Consider the following 22,725-nt stretch of genomic DNA (forward strand, 5'->3'; position numbering starts at 1 on the left):
CCGCAGACCCTCCCACACTTCCGCTTTCTGCCTCTACCGGAAGCGGCGTGAGGCTCGCGGGCTGGGCGGAGCCGCGGGGAATTGCTTCTGGATCGCGTGGTGCGGGAGTGCGTCACGTGGTGCTGGCCCGGGTGAGCCGCGGAGACTCCTAGCGGCGGAGGGCTCAGTGGGCCCGGGTGTGTGGAGGCAGCAGTGTGGCTGCGTCACGCTTCGCCGAAGTCTCTGTGGATTCCCCGGGCTGGGAACCCATCTCTGCTTCAGAGTTTCCCCATTTCAGAAGCAGATACTGCGGTTTCTAGCGAAGCACAGACTCCATAAGGACTGTTGATTTTTTTTTTTTTTTTTTTTTGAGCGGGGTAACGGTACTGGACCCAGGGGTCCTCCCTCTACCGTTGAGCTACAGCCTCAGTTCTTCTGAGAGAGGGTCTCGCAAAATTGCGCAGGCTGTCTCCTACTTGTGACCCTCCTGCCTCAGCCTTCCAAGTAGCTGGGATTACAGGCTGGGCCGCCACACCCAGCAAAACAGTAGGTTCCTAACAGGCCAAGTTCTACACATTTTGGAGAGTCGCTGCTCCAAGTATCCTTGGAGGTATTTGTGGTCTTCTACTTCTTCACTAGTTGAACTCTAGTTTCAGCTGATACACAAAAACATCCCTCCTTTGTCCTCTTCCTAGGATTTTTCTGTAATGGACTGACGTGATGGCCTCTTTCCACAGATTCAGCCCAGTAGTGCCCAGTAAATATTTCTGCAGTAATGAAAATGTTCTGTGTATGTGCTGTCCAAAATGGTAGCCACTAGTCTTACCTGATTAATGTGAATGAAAAAACGAATTTTAAATTTTATTTAAATCTAAATAGCAACCCTCAGCCAAGCACAGTAGGTTTATTCCATTGCATACATTTTTGCATGTCTTTTTAATTTATCAGCTGATATATCTTTGGGTTGTGACTTTTTAGCAGGTGACTTCCCCTCCCATACTGAGGATTGAAGTGGGGGGGGGGGTGCTCTACCACTAAATTACATCTCGAATCCTTTTCAGTTTGAGACAAAATCTCCCTAAATTGCCCAGGTCAAACTTGTGACCTTCCTGCCTTGGCCTCCCAAGTCGCTGGGATTACAGTGGCAGCTGACAGATTTTCAACTCAGAGTTAACCATTTCATCAAGGCCACATTATGTATGCAGCTCTACTAGGGAAGGAATAGGTATGTAACTGTAGTCTTAGTGGGCTAATGTATACAGGTGTTATTGGACAATTATTTGTAGAATTTATTTCATTTAAACACTTTTTCCCACTGTTAACTGGTAGTTCCTTTAAACAGATTGAGAGAATATTGGCAAGTAAAAATGTGTTAGAATTAGGATATGTCTTTATTTGCACAATCCAGGCTCAGCCAATGCTTTTATATGTTGATTCAAAACCATGAGGCTGCCCAGTGTGGTAGTGCACATCTGTAATTCCAGCTACTCAGGAGGCAGAGATAGGAGGATCACAAATTCAAAGCCAGCCTCAACAACTTAGTGAGACCCTTAGTGAGACTCTCCAAAATAAAAATGTTTTGTGGCTGGGGTTGTGGCTCAGTGGTAGAGCACTTCTCTATCACACATGAGACAACTGGGTTCGATCCCCAGCACCACAATAAAAAATAAATAAATAAAGGTATTGTGTTCATCTACAACTAAAAAAATTTTAAAAAATAAAAATATTTTTTTAAAATGACTGGAGATGGGATGTAGCTCTGTGGTAGAGCACCTCTGGTCCAATCCCCAATACCAAAAAACAAAACAATTAAAAGGCTGAAAACAATTTGGGGGATGAAAGTGTAAATATCATCATAATTTGTCAATTTAAAATTCTGAATAATTCTCAACTCAGGTTGTCTTGCTCTGTTTGGGCTACTGTTAACAAAATACCATAAATGAGAAGCTTATAAATGATAAATTTATTTCTCACATTTCTGGAAGCTAGAAACCCAAGTTCAAAGCACCAGTTGATGCAGTGTCTGGTTAGGGACCTCTTTCTGGGTTCATAGATGACTCCCTTTTTGCTGTGTCCTCATATGGTAGAAGTGGCTCGGAGGCCTCTAAGACACTGATTCTATTCATGATGGCTATGCCTCCACAATCTAATTACTTTCCAAAGGGCCTAATACCTCCTAATACCACCACCCTAGGGGTTAGAGAGGATTTAAATATGTGAATTTTGCCAAGAGACATTCATGCTATGTGCCAGATCCTATTAAATCTTAGACAAAAATGAAGAGGACCTATTCCTGCCTTCAAAGACCTCAGTGTTTGAGGAAAACTATACTGGCACTCAGGGACTGATAAATGATAAAATAAGGATAAACCTAAGGACCAATGGCTGAGGAGTGACATGGGGCAGGGGCAGGAATGGAAGATGATGTTTGAGCTGGAAATTCTAAATTGTTTCAGGATTAGGTAGAAGTGTTTGGAAAGGAATTCCAGAAGGGGATAACAAGGAAAGGCTAGCAGTAAGAGAAAGAACTTAGTGTTGCCGGTAGCAAAGAGATTTTTTTTTTTTTTTTTTTTACAAAAATCAAGTAGGACAGAGAGGGACATCAGATGAGGCTTGAAGTATAAACTTAGGCACTTTCAGTTCCAAGTCTTCACCCCTCAATCTGTGCATTTATTTACTAAATCAGTATCTACAGTGTATGAGGTGTGCGGTTCTTTCTAGCCTTAGGGCTGTTGCACTTGCTCCCCCTTTGGAACAGCATTCCCTTCTCAGGTCTCAACCTAATTATTACTCGCCTAGAGATGCCTTCCCTTGCCCCGCATCTAAAATAGCGCCCACGTGGTCACTTTGTATGGCATTATCCTAAAGAGCACTAATCGCATTATGAAATTAGCGTCTTCACTTGCTCATGATTTAATTGCTTGTCACGCCACTCCAGAACGTAAGTGCCCTGAGAGCAGACATCCTCCTTATTGGCCTCATCCAGAGCGCCCAATTCCCCAGCTGCCAGTTGGGGAATCTCCAGCCACCTCGCGAAGCAGACAGAGGTTCCAAACTGAGCACGCGCAGAGGGCGGGGCGCTACGGGTCTCGGGTTGGCGAAGGCCGCGCCCCCTCGTGGCCGGGTTTGCTACCGGACCTAAATAGTCGCAGCCGGTGCTTCCGCCCGGACGCCGTTTCGCATCACTCAGGGGGAAACCGAGGCGGCCCTCGTGTGCCCGCCCGGCTCCGGGATGGCCCCCAAACTCCCAGACTCTGTGGAGGGGCTCCGCGCCGCCGGCAACCAGAGCTTCCGCAACGGCCAGTACGCCGAGGCCTCCGCGCTCTACTGCCGCGCGCTGCGGTTGCTGCAGGTGCGAGGTATGAACCCGCCCCCCGGTTCCTCCTCCGGGCCCGCTTTCTCCAGTCCCCACCAGCACCCGGCCTCACTGTGTTCAGTGTTTCTGGGGCTGGCTCTCTCCGCGGCGGACCGACCCCCCGGGCCCTCCCGTTAGTTCCCGGTCCCTTCCCGACTTTGGCATTCGACGAGAAACTTCCTTGGCCCTTCCTTTCCACCTGCTCTTGAACTGCCTTCTTGGTTCTCATCTTAAGTTTTCCGGCCTCATTCTGATCCCTGAGGATATAACTGAATCCGCTTACCCCTCAGCTGTTGATTTTTCAGTGAATATTTGTTGAGCATTTGTTATATTAAAGACGGTTATTGAGGTAGGGGGTCTTAAGCTACTAAAGAAATAAACGAGACGTCTGAGATAATGAGGGCTATGAATGAAAGAGAATCTGCCTCCTCCATTGGAAATTGGGAATAGCCTTCACCTGATGAGAGTGGAGGCTGCGGACTCCCATCCAAAGCTGAAAGGCATTAAAGATGATGTCTAGGGGAGACTAACTAAATCTACAAACGTACAGTTCTTGTCTTTTGTCACTTCCCTGTCTTTTCTCCTTTAAAAATTCTGCCCACCTTCAGGATTTTCAGTTCAGTTTGCTCTGTCTTCCTTCGGAGCTGGCTTTGAATACAAACTATTTTCCCAACTGATTGACTCCAAATGTTTCTGAAGCAGTGAGCTTTATGGCCCAGCCTCTTTCCTCCCTGGTGATTTTAGAGCTGCCCAGGAACATAAAGAAGACATGAGGAAATGATGGATAGAGTTGACTGAAGCACTCCTTTGGTTGTCAAGGACAACTCTGAAGAAGAGATACTTGAGGAGATATCTGAATAAGAAGCCCAGTACACAAAGTTTAGGGTGCCGAACATTCCAGGGGGAGGAAAACGGCTATTAGAAAGGCCCGGAGAGAAAATAAGCAAGGTGTGTTCAGAGTTAAAGTATAGTGAGCCTCTGGAGGGAATAAGAAAGACAGGAGGTAGGTAGAACCTTGTTGTAAAGCTGTTTTAATCCTTAGGAGTTTGGGTTTTATTCCCTGCTGGAAAGCTATTGGAGAGTTTTAAACAGAGGAGTAGCATATTCCCTTCTCTCATAGCAACAGACCTTTGCACAAAGTAGCTTCTCCAGAGTATCTTATTCAGGAGTCCCCATTTGTTAAAGCTTTGATTTTTGAGGACAGCCCTGGATGGATTCTCTGTAAATCACTTTTTAGTACCTATTTCCTTTTGCCTGTCTTTTTCTTGTTTTCTCAGCCAGCATTTATTGAATTCTTTACTGTGTGCTAAACATAATAAACATTATCTTATTTATCTTTTTTATGACCCTATGGATAAGACACCCATAGATGAAGAATCCAGAAAAATTAAATTGCTTACCCTAGGGTTACACACTGAGGACATGTCAGAGCCAGGATTTGAATATGAATCTGTCTGATTGCTAAGTCCAAATGTTTAGTCATTTAGCTAGACTTCTTCCAAAATTCCACATTTTGTTGAAACTTTCAACAATTTCAAGTTATTTAACCCCCTTTTTTTTTCTGGAAGCCTTCTCTTTAGGCCCATTTCCTCATGTCAGCCTCACTTGAGGAAGTTGCTAAGGAATCTGAGATATTGATATTTCTGCCTCCCCCCCCCCCACTATAACACCCTAGCTAGCCTGGAGTTTAGACTTAGCGGGTACCAAAGTTTGGTTTTGATCCTGCTACTAATTTTCTAGGTAATTTGTGGATAATTGCCTTCATTTTTCTGATGTTTTCTTGATTCTGAAAGAAGCTCAGGGAGCACCCTAACACAATGAACCCTTGCTGCAAATCTGTAAAGTGATATCTTTATGTGGTAGGTGAGCACACAAGATCTGAGGGGTTGAATGACTTGCACAGGGTCACAGCTGGATTGTGGTTTCTTCTCAGCTGTATGTGTGGGGGAGAAGTGGGGGGAGAGGCTGGGGCCACACATGCTAAGTAAGCTCTCTATCACTCCTCCCAGTCCTGGATTTTAGGTTCTCATGCACTTTCCAGCACACCAAGCTATTTCTGAGTAACTTGAGATGGATTACAGGTTTTAAGTGTTTGTACTTGCTCCTTAAGTACAGGAGGTATTTTACTTATCCTTTGTTTTAGTCAACTTTTTTGCTGTTGTAACTAACAAATCTGACAAGAATAATCTTAGGTAGGAAAGTTTATGTGGGGGCTCATGATTCCAGAGGTTTCAGTCCATAGATGGCCAACTCCATTCCTCAGAGCCTGGGATGAGCTAGAACATCATGGCAGAAGTGTGAGGCAGAGAAAGGCAACTGGGAATATATTACCAGGAAGCAGAGAGAGTTCTATTCCCCATGGACAAAATACAGACCCCAAAGGCATGCCCCCAGGGACCTACCTCCTCCTGCTACACCCTATCTACCTACAGTTACCATCCAGTTAATCCCTACCAGGGGATTAATGCACTGATTGGGTTAGGATTCTCATTACCCACTCATTTCACCCTTAAACCACCTTGCATTGTCTCACCCCATGAGCTTTTAGGGGACATCACATATCTAAACCATAACATTCCTGTACTGTCTGTCTCAGGCCTGCCAAAGTAAAGAAGAAAAAAAATTGGCTATTAATTATGTTTGTTATTGTTGGTATTGAGTGAAAAATTCAGGTACTAACATAGTATCGTGATTCTTAGTGAAAGAAATAAGTTTCAGGAGGATAGGCTATAAAATACCACTTAGGGAATGCTTCAGTGGACACGAAACAATATTGTATCTTAACTATGAAAACATAATAAAAGTAAGTAATGCTTGAAATTTTAGATACCAGCTTCAGAATCGTGCCAGCCTCTGGGGGAGGGAGCACAGGGATGAGGATGAGGATGGGTAGAGCATTAGCCATCTCAAAAATAAAAAGGTTGGAACCATAATTTTGCTAAATAAAGCAGTGGATATGAGTATTTTAAATTATTTTCTGAATGTTTCAAAATTTTTAAAGGAGTCTGTTTTCTCTCCTTCTGGAGGCAACCATTATTTTCACTGTTTTTCTTGGATTTTTGGAGGGGATGAGGGGGACCAGGGATTGAACTCGACCATTGAGCCACATCCCCAGCCCTGTTTTTTGTATTTTATTTAGAGACAGGGTCTCACTGAGTTGCTTAGCACCTCACTTTTGCTGAGGCTGGCTTTGAACTAGAGATCCTCCTGCCTTAGCCTCCCAAGCTGCTGGGATTACAGGCATGCACCACCATGCCCAGCTTGTTTTCTGGGTTTTTGTTGTTGTCTGTTTGTTTAATTATGGCCCACGCTAGTGGGTATGAAGGGGTTGAAAATTATATTTAAATGTGGAAATCATTGTAGCCATGGGAAGGGACATGATCTTCTGTGTGCTTATGGGTAGGACTGCCATTAGAGAAATGACTAGTAATGCTCTCCCTGATGGGTAACTTGAGTCCTCCTGATTGAGTTCTCTGAAGTCCTGGCATTCCCAACTTAGTTTTCACGTACCAGGCAAAGTCCTCTCTGACTTGACCAGGTAAAACTGCTTTCATGTCCCTACAACTTTTTTTTTTTTTTCTTTCTGGATATATATGACAGTAGAGTGTATTTTGACATATTATACATACATAGAGTATAACTTATTCTAATTAGATCCCATTCTTGTGGTTGTACATAATGTGAAGTTTCACTGGTGATATATTCCTTACACTTCTTTGGTTAATCTACTTATCAGGCATTTCTCATATTGTTCTTTTCCTTTTTTCCCCCCTTCTATTGGGTTCACATGCTTTCTATAATAAGATACACATCCTCACGTAGTTACAGCTTTTTTAAAATTATTTTTTGAAGCAGGAACCAGCTGTTTCATATTTATCTTTCACCTAGTATCAAGTTCAGTACTAGAATGAATGAAGGAGGAGCTAGTTGGTTCCCTGTGTATGGCATAAAGCTCTGTGTCCCCACTGTTATGTCAGACATGCTGTTCCATCTGGCAGACAAGCCTGATCAGGTTATAGTCATCTCTGCTGCCTTTCCCAAAGCCTAGAGAGCCCAGGTATGAAATGAGTCCCAGTGTCCAGAGACATCCATTTCTGATGATATTCTTTCTGTTCCTGCCTCCACCTGGGTAGGTTCTTCAGACCCTGAAGAAGAGAGTGTTCTGTACTCCAACCGAGCAGCATGCCACTTAAAGGATGGAAACTGCACAGACTGCATCAAAGACTGTACTTCGTAAGTGGCCCAGGGTAACATTGGGATGCCTGAGGGTTTTGGAACAGGAGATCGGGTGTATCTGGCTTATTTTCTTCTTCAAAAGGATTCCACCAGTCACATCTGTGACAAGTTATTTGGAAGTGTCACTAAGTGACACCCGGCCACTGAGAATGAGAGGCTCCATCCTTGTGGCACCTGACTTGTGTCTTTGGAGTCAGCTCTTCTGCTCAAAAAGAAGTAGGGTGGGCAGCTGGACATAGGCTTTGCAGCCTTTATGAGACTTGATATCTGGGGAGAGGTAAGGTTGTAGACCTATGACTTGCTTGTCCAGGTGATTTTCTGGGATGGGTGTAGGTGAGAGGGAAGAAAAGAAAGAAAGATAGAATACAGGTTAACAGATTGTTTATAAAGAACCAAGGAGAGAGAAGGAAATGGGTCTTTATCAGTGAACAGTTGTAAAAGATATTGAACAATTTTTCGTACCTCTTCCTCTCCAGGCCAGTCTAATATTGCTTTATTTCATCATAGCTACAATAGCACATAGCTAAATGTGTTCTCAGATCTGATATCCTGTGACATTGCCTTAGATTTGTGCAGGGATGGTAGACAGGAGCAGAGACATGAGCATGCTCCTAGGGTCTGTGGTAGGTTTTCCTCCTTGAGTGCTCAGATCACTCTGGTGTTTATCATCCTTCTCAGTCCAGAACTGAGTTGCAGAGAGTTGGAGAAATAGTGATTTGCCTAGGATTACATAGTGGCAGAGGTGGAATCCAAATACCATCCCAGCTGACTGCAGAGCCTTTTGGTATTACCACTAGGCCACAGTCTAGAAACATGTTAGCATGAAAGCTGCAAATCTTGGGGGGAATTGAAGCTATGAAAATTGACATACATGCACACAAATTTCACAGTATTGATTTTTGCCCTCTTCCCCTCCTTACTTCAATCCAGCTTTAAAAGTCTTTATTTACGGTTAAGCATTCTTTGCAGTGTCTCTTGCCCTAGAATTACCTTCAGTATACTGAGTGCTGCAGATGACCCTGACTGAAAGATCTATTCGAGAGCCCTGGTAGTACATCAGGCAGATGATATTTTTGCCTCCTGTTCTAGAGCACTGGCCTTGGTTCCCTTCAGCATGAAGCCTCTGCTGCGGCGAGCATCTGCCTATGAGGCCCTAGAGAAGTATCCTCTGGCCTATGTCGACTACAAGACTGTACTGCAAATTGATAACAGTGTGGCGTCAGCCCTGGAAGGCATCAACAGGTGATTCACATTCATTGTAGGATTTCTCCATGGGAATTTCCTGTCCTCCTTGATTGGCTTTTGGCCATTGCTTCAGTTGTCTTCTGGGCAAGGTCTGTCTATACTTAGAAATTTCCTAAGGAGCATGTGGGTTAAATGAAATGTAGAAAGAGAATCTGCTGTTGTTTTAGCAGGTATTTAAGGAGTCAGAATCATTGAGATTGACTGATTTTTGTCTGGATGTGCAAGTTCATTCACACAGTAACGGTTATTGAACTCTTTAAGGTATTGTGCCAGATTCCATGAGGGGAAGTAAAAAAAGAGATTTGGATCCTATTTGTCCTCAGAGTGCTAACTCTAACTGGGAAAGTAATGCACAAGCATATGCAACCAGGACTCAGCCTGTAGGGATTTTGTTTGTGGATGTAGTTTACAGTATTATATTATGACCCCTCCATGAAGCTCCTCAGGTGAAATGTCTTCCTGGTCTCCTGAGCCATGTTTGGTTTTTATCTCATAAATACCCTCATTTGTATAACTGATTATGTTTCTCCTATGAGGGCTGCTAGAAAACCAAAAAAATAGCAAACCCTTGACCTCCTAGTACACGTTAAGTGTTTTATTTCTTGCTTGACTTTTGTCAGCATCCTGTGTTTTCTGTTTGCCTCCTTTTAATTTCTATCACTCAACAAAATATCAGACCTCACACTAGAACCTGGGCTGCTGACCAAGACTTAACTTTTCCTATCCTCCTAGGGCTGCTGGTCTCAAGAAGACATCAGTAATAGGCACCCTCAGTACATTGTGCTAAGTCACACAGTAGGAGGCAGCACAGAGGGTTCTTAGGACAGAAAGGAGGCCTCTCACCAACTAGGAGGAAGGAAGCCAGAGAAGGCTTTTCAGGGGAGGTGAGCAAAGACTGACAGAAGAGATCTGGAGTAGAGGGTCAGCAAGGCAGAAGGGCAGCATGTACAAGGGTGAGTGAGCCCAACATTTTACAGGAATTGTAAAACGTCCATTCCACATGGTGCGGTAGATGGGAAATTCATCTTGGGATGAATTAGTGAGGCCAGGTCACACAGGGCCTGGTGCATGGGGCTGGGACTTAATCCTGAGTGAGTGAGGCATCTTAAGAAGGTTTTTAGCCATGAAGCAACATGAACAGATTTGTGTTTTGTAGAAAAGCTTATTGTTGAGTGATGACATGAAGGAACAAAGTAGGAAGGGAGCATGCAGCAGTCCAGGAGAAGGGAGAGATAGTAGAGAGAAGAGTGGCACAACAGAGGACACTTAGGATCTTAATAGTCTTAGCAAGTGGGGGTGGTGAGAAGGGAAGAACAGCAGAGAACATCTAGGTTGTTGGCCTGTTGCCATGGAGGTAACTGTGATGTAAGGAAGGCTGTTGGTTTGGAGTAAAAGAGAAAAGTAGGCAAGACATAGAAATTTGAGGGTGATCAACACAGAGGTTGAAGATGTGGGAGGAAAAAAAAAATAACACCACAGCCAGTATGTAGTGGGAAGAAGATGGAACTTTGAAAAACTCCACCATTTGGGGACTTGCGAAGAGAAGTGGAAGAAAATGTGGGGCATTTAGTTGCCACAGTGAAGGAGTATTTTAAGAAGGGATGGAGATGTCATTAATGTCCGGTATTCCAAGAAGCTTAAGTCAGCTAAAGGTATAGTCACTAGTGATGCTGGTGGATGCCATTCAGTGGGGTCAGAAGCCAGATGGCAGAGAGTGCAGAAAATCTGACGTGAAAGAAAGCAGGGGGAGTATAGCTGGGATGGTAGATGGATAGGAGGATTTTATTTAGTGAACAAAGACTTAAAGGGACCTAAATGCAGACAGTTAGAATCAGTAGAGAGAAAGAATGCAGATAAAGGCAAGGGAGATGCTGCTTGAGAGGCAGGAGATGGGGTCCATCCCATCTGGAGGGATAGTCACTGTTGTCTCCGCTATTGTGACAGGAGAGAGAGGAAGGTTTGAGTCCCTGGCAGGTAGGTTTATATTTGGGGTATGAGAAAGTTTGCTTTGAAAAAAGAGAAAGGTTAGAAAACAGCTTAAGAGATTTGATATAGCTAAGTTAATCAGGAAAACAGCTTTGTGACCTCGTTGGAGATCATTAATTTGTAGTAAGATCAGTCTGTGTGATTTTTATCCTTGTAACCCAGGAACATGGCTGTAAGAGCAGAAGTATATGACTATTCATCACATACTTATTAGACCTTAGTGGGTGCCAGGTGATGTGCTAGGTGCTGGAGATCAGTTAACAAAATGGACATGGTCATAGAGTAGCATGTTAAGCTGAGAGCCTAATAAGTAGGACTTAGCTGGACCTAGAAGGTGGGAATGGAAAATGGGAGAAATTGTTCCAGGTAAAGAAAAAATAAACATAAGGATTAGGAGGGAATATGGTACATAATAAAAGTGGAAAAGGGGATGCATGTTAACTTAGGGAAATGGGAACCCTGAGAAGTTTTAAGGTTGGAGAATGACTTAAGATTTGCATTTTAGGGCTGGGGATATAGCTCAGTTGGTAGAGTGCTTGCCTCACATGCATAAATCCCTGGGTTCAATCCCCAGCACCATTAAAAAAAAAAAAAGCATTTTAGAGAAATCTCTGAGCATTATCAGGTGCTTGCATGCCTTTGTACTAGATTCTTTGAGAAAACATAAAACAGAATCTTTCCTTGGGGAGTGTATAATGTTTTGGGGACAGAGCTTAAGTATCCTCAACAAGCAACAGATCACCGCTTTAAAGTTAACATAGTGCGGCCAAGCGCAAGGGAAGGAGTGTCACAGTGGCTGATCTGATAAGGTGTCTGTAGATGGCAGACTCCTGTCCTCTTCGGTGGTGTGTCAGAGGATATAAACAAATGGTTCAGACCAGGAGAGGATCATAACTGGCTTTTCTGAAAGGGCCTACTTCCCTTGGGTGTGCAAAAGGAGGACTATCTTCTTGAACTGGCTGAAAACCTCTCTGCAATCCTGCCTTCCCTTCCAGAATGACCAGAGCTCTCATGGATTCACTTGGGCCTGAGTGGCGCCTGAAGCTACCCTCTATCCCTGTGGTGCCTGTCTCAGCCCAGAAGAGGTGGAATTCCTTGCCTTCAGAAAACAAAGAGTCAACCAAAAACAAATCCAAAGAAACTACAAAGAGCAGAGGTAAGCTGTGACCATCTCCTGTCCAGAGAGTCTTAGACCCTTTCTTTAGAGTAGTTGTATAAAAATTGGCCTTGTTTAGCTGGGTTATAAAAAATAATCTTGTAAACAAAGTTTAAAACAAAACAAAATGAAAAAGTCTTGACTTCTTAAATATCATCTCCTGAGTTGTGCTGTGAGGTGGCAATGCAGCTACCTCATAGCCTTAAGGATGAAACTGTGGGGCGGGCCAGGCTCCAGCCTGGTATATGAGCATATAGTATTGGCTCCCAGTCCTCTGGCAGCATTGAGATGTGTCACTGAGGATGTTTTTGATTACAAGACTATTAAAACAGTGAAATGAATTTATTGGCTCATATAGCTGAAAAGCTCAGGAGAGGTTTGCCACAGCAATTCACTACTTCCTCCACACCCAGTACTAGAGATTAAACCCAGGGGTGCTTTACCACTAGCTACATCCACAGCCCTTCTTATTTTTAATTTTGAGACAGGTTCTTACTGAGTATCTGAGGCTGGACTTAAACTTGCAGACCTTCTGCCTCAGCCTCCCAAGTCATTGGATTACAGGCACCATGCAAGGCCATTACCAGACTCTTTGACTTCAATTCTCAGTACTTCTCTTTGCTCTCTTCTATGTTGTTTTTCAGCTTTGACTTCAGACAGGCTCCCCTCCTAGTGATAAAGTAGCTGTACCAGTTCCTAGCTTTCAGCTATGCACCATGCCTCATGACCTAGAGGAAGAAAGAAAGTCCCTTGTGTCCATAATTCACTAGTAAAAGAACATTTTCCCCAAAATCTCTTGGTCAGGCATTGTCTGTCCGTGTCTGTCTGTGTGTGTTTGTCTCTCTCTCCCCGCCACCCCCTATTCTAATTGATCATAGGCCAGAGGATGAGATTTTTGTGACTAGTTCAGCCCCAAGCTATCTATGCTACTTCCATAACTAGAGGAGGATACACTGTATGAATCTTGGAGAAGGATGAGTAAAAAAACAGAAATCTAGGTAGCCACAAACAGGAGACTTTCCACAGGAAAGCTCTTACAGGAAACCAAAGGAATTAGCCCAGCAAGCTAGGTGCAAAAAGGAGCAAGGCACCTGCTCTATGGTTTTTTCCTCTTCTGAATTTGTATCTAGTGCCTTCTGCTGGGGATGTGACCTTTAGTTATTATGGGAGGGCAGAAATTATTTCTTTTTCCAGGCCATGGGTAGCATTCATTCTGGTTTGTGGGAGCCTGGTAAGTGTTCCCCCACTCTTCTCTGGAGTAAAAATGTAGGGTGCTAATAACTAGATGAATTCAGAGCACCTATGATTTATTTTGTGTTAAGCAATGTGATACAGAAGACAGAGGCAGCCGTGGCTCTCAGGAAGTTCTTGGTCTGTTGAGGACCTGAGACACTTAAGCAGAACATTTTAAAATACAAGTCTTTAGTGTTCAGAAAGTTTGTTTTAAGAGCTGGCTTACGAGTGCTTGCTGGAATCGGGGAAAGGCTCACAGAAGAGATGGTGATGGGGGCGATCGTTTCAGCTGGACCTGGAAAAATGAGGTGAGGTTAGAAGGGAGCAGAATTCTTGGCAGAGACAGTGGAAAGAGTTGGAAAGTAAAAGTGCACAAAGTGAACAGTAGGAATGAGTTATGATTGAAGTAAGGGGTGTGTTGCAGAGCCCAGGAATACCTGGAGCTGTGCGTGTATTGCAGCCCACTGGTTTACTTCTAGAGGAACTCGTGCACACGTAACAAGGACAGAAATGATCATAGCAGAATGAATGTAATAGTTAAAACAAAACTGGAAACATCTCACATCTCTACAGTTAAGAGAATGGACAGATCTGCGTGATATTACACCCATGAAAGTGAATGAACTACACCTTCATGAATCAACACAAATTATCTTAGGAATATAATGCTGAGAGGGGAAAAAGAAAACCAAATCATATACATAGATTTATGAAGTTCAGAGTCAAAGTAAACAACAAATGGTTTATTGTATATAGGTAAACTACACTTTAAAAACAAAACCAGAGAAAGCACAGAATGGGGATAATAGTTTCCTCCAGGAGTGGGTTGAGTTGGGGAAGGACCTACAGGACCTTAAAGATCCTAGTGTGTTCTGTTTCTTAAGCAGGGGCATGAGTTCCAGAATTTATTTGTTCCTATAATCTTGCCCTTGTTACAAATATTGTAGATGGGCACAATACCTTTATTTATTTATTTTTATGTGGTGCTGAGGATTGAACCCCGCACCTCACTCATACAAGGCAAGCACTTTACCACTGAGCTACAACTCCAGCCCATAAATATTGTTTTTTAAAGGCAGTTTTTAAAGATTAAAGAAGCAAGTGATGTAGAACAGATGCCAGAACAATTAACTAGAGCCAAGCAGTAAAGGGCTTGACCACACCAGCATGAGCAGCTTTGAGTTTTAACTTTGTTACCAGATAACAAGGTTGGAGCAGAGATGAACGTGTAAGGTGAGGGAGAATACTCACAGGTTAGATCAAAACAGGAAGTGCCTGGTCTTCACCACTTTTCTGAAAATCCAGAAACTACAGCCTTTTTGCAGTACTGGGGATTGAAGCTAGGGGCACTCTAACACTGAACTACATCACTAGCCCTTTTTTGAAATTTTTAAGACAGATTCTTGCTAAGTTGTTGAGGCTGGCCTTAAACTTTATAGGCTTTCTTCACTAGATGCTTGTTTATTAATACTTATTCTTCTACATGTGTTGGTGAGGAAATTGAAGTCCAAAAGTTCAGTGGTCACACAAGATGGATTCCAAGTACCAAGTGACAGTGCCAAGACTAGAACCTGGGTTGTTTTTTTATCATGTGTGTGTATTAATATGTTTATAACAGGAGGCTCCAACCTTTTCTGAATGAAAAGTGTTAAATTCTCAGAAACCATTAATCAGGAAGGAGGATCTGCAATGGTGTAGGCAGTCTCTGGGGGAGAGAGGATTATAGACAACTTTGAAGAGATGATACTGAAGAGATCTCATTGATCTCATTTGGCACCTGCTCTATGGTTTTTTCCTCTTCTGAATTTGTATCTAGTGCCTTCTGCTGGGGATGTGGAGAGAGCCAGAGTTCTGAAGGAAGAAGGCAATGAGCTTGTAAAGAAGGGCAACCATAAGAAAGCTATTGAGAAGTACAATGAAAGCCTCTTGTTTAGTAACCTGGAATCTACCACGTACAGCAACAGGTATCTTCTACACAGCTGCTGGCCTGGGGGATTTCAGAACATTGAATGATTTGTTCCATAGTCTTCTCTCCAACTGTGGTAGGTTCTTCAGTCCCTAGCGTTTAGTCATATGTTACAACTCAAAACATGTTCATACCAGTTACAGGCACTGTGAGCTAGGCATTGCCAGTGGCATTTGCCCTCTCATAGGGGTAGAAACTAAGGGATACCAAAGAGTAGCCTGGGCTTTGTTAGATCCACTCCCCAAAATTTTCATTAATTACCCCAAGTAAGCATACAGTAAAGTAAAAGCCATGTGCTTACTGAAAACAACTTCAAAATGAGTCTTTGCCTCTCCACCACCCTCCTCTTGTTCCCTTACCCCATGACTTCTCCAAGACCCAAAAATATTGGCAGTTTCTGTCAGAGAACTGGTCCAGAGCCCAGGGAGTAGAATAGTGATTGCCTGGCCTGGGAATAGGAGGGTCACAGTCCAGCCAGAGATATTAGATTTTGTGGGTGGAAGGTTCTTTGGGAGGAGCTGCTATCAGTGACCACTAGCAGTGAAGGCCTTGGAGCCAGAATATCATACCTTTATTATATGAGACTCACTGCTTTACAGTAGTGCTTGGAGGTACAGATACAGGTGATAGGAGGTCTTCCTGTTTTGGAGTTGAGAAAACCAAAGCTCAGAAGGAAGGGCTTTCCTTAGCTCAGGCAGCCCATAAACAGTGATGCCAGAATTGGAGTCTGGCTCCAGTGAGATCTGTTAATATTCTGTCAGAAACTTGACAGTCATCAAGGACTTTATCTCATCCAAATATTGATTATAAAATGTTACAAATCTGTTTCTCCTTTCCTACCAACATGTACTTATCACTCTTGTGTTCACTTATCTTTAATCTGATGCAGGTTTACTATTCCTTATTCAAAACTCTTGGAATAAAATGTGTTTTAGATTTTAGTAAGGTAATACAGTCCATATACTGAATTATGTAAAACCCAGGAGGGAATGGGGCAGCTTACTGAAATTATTAGTTTTTCTTCAGTGAAATATGAAAATTCCATATTCACATGGGATGGCAGAAACTAAGTAGTCTCATATCAGTTCCAGGTCTGGTGATTTTGTTGCCAAAAGAGTTGAAAAGACAAAGCTTGGACTGTGGGATTTTGAACCCTGTGATTTTACTCTCTGGACCAGGGGTGCCTCAATTTGCCAGGCTAACTTAAAAAGGAAGCCTGTAGCCCATTCACTTCACATTTGTGGAAATATCTGGGATAGTACTTTGTTTTGCTTACTGTTTTTTGTTTGTTTGTTATTGGTAATTGGACACCACTGAAGACATCCCCACCTCTTTTTTAATTTTTTGAGACTGGGTCTCACCTTGCTAAATTGCCTCAGCCTTGAACTTGTGGTCTTCCTTCCTAGTTCAGCCTCCCAAGTTACTGGGATTATAGGCATGCACTACTAAGTCTGTCTTAAATACCGTTCTCTAGGCAAATGTATCTGTGCCACATTGTTTTAATTGCTCTTGCTTTTCAATGTCTTGTAAAGCTGATCTTTGCCCCATCATTTTTTTTTTTTTTTTTTTTTTTTGGTAGCTGCAGATGGATAGCATGCCTTTATTTTGTTTATTTATATGTAGTGCCTCACACATGCCAGGCAAGCAATCTTTCACTGAGCTTCAGCCCCAGCCCCTTCCCCATTATTCTTGAGGTATCCCTGGCTGTTCTCCTACACCTGTTATTCCAGCTAAGCATTAGGATCATGTTGACAAATTCCAAAAACTGTTTTGTTGAACAGTTTTTGGTTGTGACTGCATTGAATTTATAAACTTAATTTAGAGGACCAATTACAAAACTGAATTTTCATCCATTGTGACTAAAAGCTTAGCACATCCTGGATGCAGTTGTAATGGCCCACTCATGCATATGCATCTGTGTGGAACAGTGCCTAGTCCTCCGCTTACTCTTTGTGCTAATAAGACTTGAATGCACACCGTCACTTGGTACCCAGCATCTATAACTTGCTATATGGAATGACCCTTCCCTATGAGAATTATTTAGTATTCAAAACAGTAGTTTGGTTTATGGCATAGTCTCATTTTACCCAGATTGGCTAAGAAAGATGAATTAATGAGTATACAGGTAAATAGCTTATACGTGGCAGCACAGGTCTTGTTTTTGGTTTGTTTTTTTGTGTTTTTTTTTTTTTTGCAGTGTTGGGGATAGAACCCAGGACTTTGTGCATATGCTAGCCACACCGCCAGCCGCAAGCCAGATCTTTGTGATCCCAAACTTATGTTCCTTTTTACTCACTCATGTTATATTCCAGACTCCTTTGTAATTTAACCCCTTTTAACTGGATACAAAATCATTCCACTTTCCAAAAATTAAAGGTCTTTGTTTTATAGGCCAAAGTCACTTTTATCATCTTAAATATAATTTTTAGATGTCATATATAATTACATTCATCTTAATATTTATATTCTGAAGTCACTATACAGTACATAATGTTTATATGCTTTGATTCTTCTACTTTCCCAAAACTTGGTTAATTCTTTAAATTGCCAGAGCCCATTGGGAGAAAACCTTAGTTTCCCTAGAATTGCTCTGTGTTCAAAGTTTAAATCAGGGACTACTATTCTAAAACTTAATAATTTATAACAACCCATTTCTTTAGTAGTATGGGGAATTCAGTTGTTCAGATTCACTTGGTTCTCATTTGGGGTCTTTCATTCAGGGTCAGCAAGATGGTAGTTGGGGCTTAGAGTCATTACATGTGTGCCACCCACTGGAATGACATGTGGCTAGGGGACAGAATTGCTACAGCAAGTGCTGGGCATGGTAGTCCATGCCTGTAGTCCCAGCAACTTGGGAGGCTGAGCCTCAGCAACTTAGCAGGGCCTAGCAACACTGACTAGCATGTATAAGGCTCTGAGTTCTATTCCAACATAGTGAGACTGTGTCTCAAAATCAAAAGAGGTAGGCGATACCTCAGTGGCTAAAAAAAAGGATTCCTAGAGCAAGCTGGCACCTTTTTGTCTCTCATGGCGGCTTTTCCCTATTCGCTGGCTTGGCCTACTCATAGCTTGGTGGCCTCAGAGTAGTTAGCTGCTGACATGGCAGCTCAAGTCTTCATGAGTACGTGTTCTCAGAGACCCAAGGCAGAACCAACAAGGCCTTTATGACCTGGCCTTGAAAGTTGCATCATATCCCTTTATCTTCCCTCCTCTTGGTCAGCGCAGTCACAGAACCTGCCTGAATTCAAGGGGAGAGAACAGAGTCACAAACACAGCCTCCTCTCAATAAGAAGAGTGCCAGTAAATTAGTACCTGTATTTATTTATTTTTTATTTTATTTGGTACCAGGAATTGAACCCAGGGGCACCACTGAGCCACATCCTCAGCCCATTTTTTATTTTGAGACAGGGTTTTGCAAAGTTGCTTAGGACCTTGCTAAGCTGCTGAGACTGGCTTTGAACTTGAGATCTGCATGCCTCAGCCTCCTAAGCCACTGGGATTACTAGCATGCACCACCATACCTGGCTTACACCTGTCTTTAAATTGCTACAGGAAGGTTTTTCTTTAATTTTATATATTCTATGAAATCACCAAAATACTAGATTTTTTCCTTTTTCGGGGGGTAGGGTAGGGTTTAGGTTTTTGTTTTTTTGCAATGCTAGGGGTAGACCCAGAGCCTTGTACATGCTAGTCAATCATCCTACTACTAAGCTGTATCCTCAGCCCAAGTTTTTCCTGTTTGGTTGTTCCTGCTTTTTTAATTCATGATGATTCTAGAGTTTGTCAGGGAAAAATACTGAACACCCATATACCTACCATCCATATCCTAAAGTATTTTGTTATATTTGCTTTATTAGCCATTTTGTATTCACCATCTCATTATATTCACCACTTACATGTCAGCTTATTATTGATTAGTATTTATGTGTTTTCTCAAACGGTAAATATTTTTAATCTGTAAAGGGGAAGGTTTCAGGATGACTTGACTTTTTCCTGATTGAGGAGAGTGGAGCAGACACAGTAACAGAACCAGATGGAGTCTGGAGTTGTTCAGATTCACTTGGTTTGAACTGGGTCTGGCCCTTAGTAGCTGTGGCACCTTGGGCAACGCTCTTCACCCCCTCTGAGCCAGCTGTAAAAGCTTTTTGGTTTTTTTTATCTGTAAAAAGGGAGTAGGATTGAAGAAGCTACAGTCAGCACAGAGTAGGTTCAACGATCCAGAGGTCACTCCTCACCTACCTCCTGGCTTGCAGGGACCCACAGAAGTGACTAAACCTCTGCGATGGTCTTTCCCCTCAGAGCACTCTGTCATCTGGTCCTGAATCAGGACAAGGAGGCAGTGAAGGACTGCACAGAAGCCCTCAAGCTGGATGGCAAGAACGTGAAAGCACTGTACAGACGGGCTCAAGCCTACAAGTCACTCAAGGTAACAGGGCCTGCCCAAGGTACCAACATAGCTGCAGGGGTTTATGCCATTATTCATTAAGGGTACAGGTGAGGTAAGCGGGTTCCTGCCAAGTTTCTTCTCCTCCAAGGCCCAGGGTCGCTCAGGGCAGTTAGAGGCTGGGTTTTAAGACACTGTTGCCTCAGCAGCTGTCCCCATCCATTTGAATTTCACCTCATCCAGGTCCCTTCCCCACACTTTTCTTCTTCCCCATTAGGACTATAAATCCAGCCTTGCAGACATCAGTAGCCTCCTACAAATTGAGCCCAGGAATGGCCCTGCACAGAAGTTACGGCAGGAAGTTAACCAGAAACTGAAATAAAACCTTAAAGGGCAGCAAGAACCTTTTGTCTGCCCTTCCCAGAGAAGCCAGGGGTGTCCTCCCCTGTAGCCACCCCCGAAACCTAGCATGCCCCACAGGGAGCTTTGAAATACCCTCCTCAGCCCCTCCGACAGCAGTGGCCTCCACCTTTGAGAGGCTTTGCTTGTTCAAGTTAAGCCAGCATAGTCAAGCACAGACATGGTTTCACCACAAAGGTCCTTGCTAGAGCTGAGTGTGAAGCTAGAGCCCTGTTCCCACCCTGCTGCCTCAGTTAGCATATCAGACAAGCAGTCCTCAACAGCAAAGCACTTGGCTTTGTCCCTGCCCCAAGTGTGCTGCAGATTGAATGCTGCCTTTGTAGCTGCATCAGACTTCACCTCTCTGCAGTTAATCTGAACTGAGCTCCTGGGTAGAGGTGGGGGAGAAGCTAAAATCCCTGGCCCACCTACACCCAGAGCGGCCTGTTGAGCTGGTTCTCCAGTGCTGCAGCTGCTGTCCCCACCTGTCTTGGGCACAGAATTCTGTGTCAGCCCCAGTGCCTTTTTTCCAGGCCCTGCTCTGGTGAGAAGGCAGAGCTGTGTTCCCTAGATGGCTCTGCCCTTGACTCTGTGCTGCTGCCTTCTGCATGGAGGTACCTAAGCTATTGCAAGAGCCCGATGGTTATGGCCACACCTCTTGGGATGGGGAGAGGGGCCTCCTTGAGGTCAGTATCCTTCCATTCTGGGCAGCAATTTGCCTCCCCACCCCCCCTCCCCAAAGTGGTGGCCCCTCCAGGCTTCTTAGTTCGTTGTAATATGTTGAAGTTAATTTGAACTGACTGAATTTGTTGAACTGTGTGTTAAGCTATTGCATTAAAAGGCTTTCTTCTGTACAGAAGTCATACTTTCAATTATGCCTTTTCAGCTTTGCGCCCATGATAGCAGTAACAATAGAAGCTGCTGCTTCTTGTGCTTTCATCTATTTGTTGAACAAATTTACTCAAATGTCTGCATGGGCCAGGTGCTGCATGCAGTGCTGGGGAGGCAACAAAGAATAGACTACCTGCTGTAGGGCTGACAGTCCGGTGGGAAGGCAAGAAGTCATCAGATAATCACCCCCAGTAAAGCCACAGCCTACAGAGCAGCATGGAGTAGTCACCAGCACCTTACCTGCCTCCACAGGGAGGTTCCCACAGTCGAGGGAAAAGGGCCCTTGAGGGGGTAAAGCTTGAACGTGTTTTAAAGTGAGAGGTTAACTGGTGAAGGGGGGAGGGCGTTGAAAGCAGTGTGCAGAGACCCAACAGCCTGTGTAAAAGTCCTAGTGGGGAGGACGTGGTGAGGAAGCACAGGGGCTAAAAAATACCACTCAGGTTCACACAACATGGCCTGGAGTAAGGCTGGAGAACTTTAGAATTTGACAGGAATTAAGGGCTGCCTCCCCTTCCTGGGCTGTGGTCCTAGTTAAATTAGTTTTACTTCAATGCAGAAGTTTTATGATTAAACAAAGGTTTGTTGGCTTATACTTCTCATCACAAAGGTGATAAGGAACATGAGCTGTGAAAAGAGGTCAGGAGCAGCGCTTAAGCACGAGTCTTTTGCTATCTGAATATTCACAGACCTCTAGACTCAAGTTCATGGTAGGAATCAGACACACCCAATAGGCCCCAGGTGTGGTAAGAGGACCTTGTCAGAGTGGGGAGCCACACCTCGTTATTTCTTTTGGGGCTTCACTGATTTGAGGCAGATTTAGTGGCAACACCCATCACAACCCACATAGAGCTATAGAAGGCACATCTAGACTCAATGGAAGCAGGCAGCCAGGCCTTGGCCTTCACAGGCGAAGGGGCCTTTTTTTTTTTTGGTACTTAAATTCCTGATAAACATATAGAATGTCATGGTAAGCTTTGTCATCACCTGTGTTTGAAAGTTATCACCGTCCATCTCCTGAGAGGCTATGAAGATTAAAATTTCTACATGTGATAGGTTAACATTTCTAGGAAAGGGACAGCTATCAATATTACTGTCTTAATAGCCATAAATGAATTCTACCCCCTATCCTAAGACAAGGTCATTACATGGGAATGACAGAGTCTTCTCCCAATTCCTATGTGGGAGCCAGAGGGAGCGAGGACAAAACCTGAGACCCTACACAAACAGTAGGAAGCTACTGAAGGTCTTTCGCAGGGTGAGAGGAAAGATGCGCATCCTGAGGCAAGCTTTCTGATTGAGTGGTAGAGGACATGGGAGAATGGTCATTGCAGATGTAGTGAAGCCACTGAGAGGCTATTGCCAGAGTCCATCTGAGTTTGGACTAGGGTGGGGATAGTGGATTTAGAAGTAGAAAGATGAGAGTGGGGGGGGGGGTAAAAACTAATAGATTTCATGTGGAAGTTGAGGCGGGAAAGTGAAGTGGCACAGGGGGTGGGGGAACCCTCAGATTGGGGCTTTTGCAACAGAATGAGGGTGGGGCCATCTATTAAAACACGGACCACTGGAAGGGAGAGCCACAGAATTGGGGGAGAGGCACATTGAATCATGAGCTTCATTTTAGACAAGTTGGAAGTGTTAATGGTAGATGGCTGGGGATGTGGCTTAGTAGTAGAGTGCTTGCTTAGCATGTAATAGGCCCTGGGTTTAATTCTCAGCACCCAAAAAAAAAAAAAAAAAAGTTGATGGCAGATAAAATGAGACCTGTAACCCAGGAGTCTCCAAGAGTCATCCTAGAGCAGGTGCAAATTGAAGATGCCATTATCAGATACCGAAGAGAAGAGGAGAGGGCCTGAAGAAATTCCAGCATTCAGCATTTGAAGAGAAGATAAAATCTG

The 22,725-nt window shown here is 43.7% G+C and overlaps 1 protein-coding gene across 2 annotated transcripts; it reads left to right on the forward strand.

The window, feature by feature from the left end:
• The first annotated feature begins 3,094 nt into the window (after window positions 1-3,094).
• Tomm34 (translocase of outer mitochondrial membrane 34) lies at window positions 3,095-20,811 on the forward strand. 2 transcript variants are annotated; one of them, XM_046434004.2, is made up of 7 exons: window positions 3,095-3,338; window positions 7,468-7,567; window positions 8,660-8,812; window positions 11,797-11,957; window positions 15,007-15,154; window positions 19,456-19,582; window positions 20,473-20,811. In XM_046434004.2, exons 1-7 carry the CDS (start codon window positions 3,212-3,214, stop codon window positions 20,485-20,487), a joined length of 831 nt encoding a protein of 276 aa, XP_046289960.1. In that variant the 5' UTR covers window positions 3,095-3,211; the 3' UTR covers window positions 20,488-20,811. The 2 variants fall into 2 exon arrangements, with proteins under 2 accessions (XP_046289960.1, XP_046289959.1); XM_046434003.2 differs by having other exon boundaries at window positions 3,097-3,338; window positions 19,818-20,811.
• The last annotated feature ends 1,914 nt before the right edge of the window (window positions 20,812-22,725 follow it).

Source organism: Marmota monax, unplaced genomic scaffold (genome assembly GCF_021218885.2).
Source record: "Marmota monax isolate L192 unplaced genomic scaffold, Marmota_monax_Labrador192_F-V1.1 WCK01_AAM20220418_F8-fsc00014, whole genome shotgun sequence".
Classification (NCBI taxonomy): domain Eukaryota; kingdom Metazoa; phylum Chordata; class Mammalia; order Rodentia; family Sciuridae; genus Marmota; species Marmota monax.

What these genes read in the sequence shown, in the direction of transcription:
- Tomm34 (XM_046434003.2), top strand. Translation starts at nt 3,212, where the DNA reads ATGGCCCCCAAACTCCCAGACTCTGTGGAGGGGCTCCGCGCCGCCGGC. An exon ending in GCCCTGGAAGGCATCAACAG is followed by an intron (nt 8,813 to 11,796) that starts GTGATTCACATT and finishes CTTCCCTTCCAG; the next exon opens with AATGACCAGAGCTCTCATGG. An exon ending in AGAAACTACAAAGAGCAGAG is followed by an intron (nt 11,958 to 15,006) that starts GTAAGCTGTGAC and finishes ATTTGTATCTAG; the next exon opens with TGCCTTCTGCTGGGGATGTG.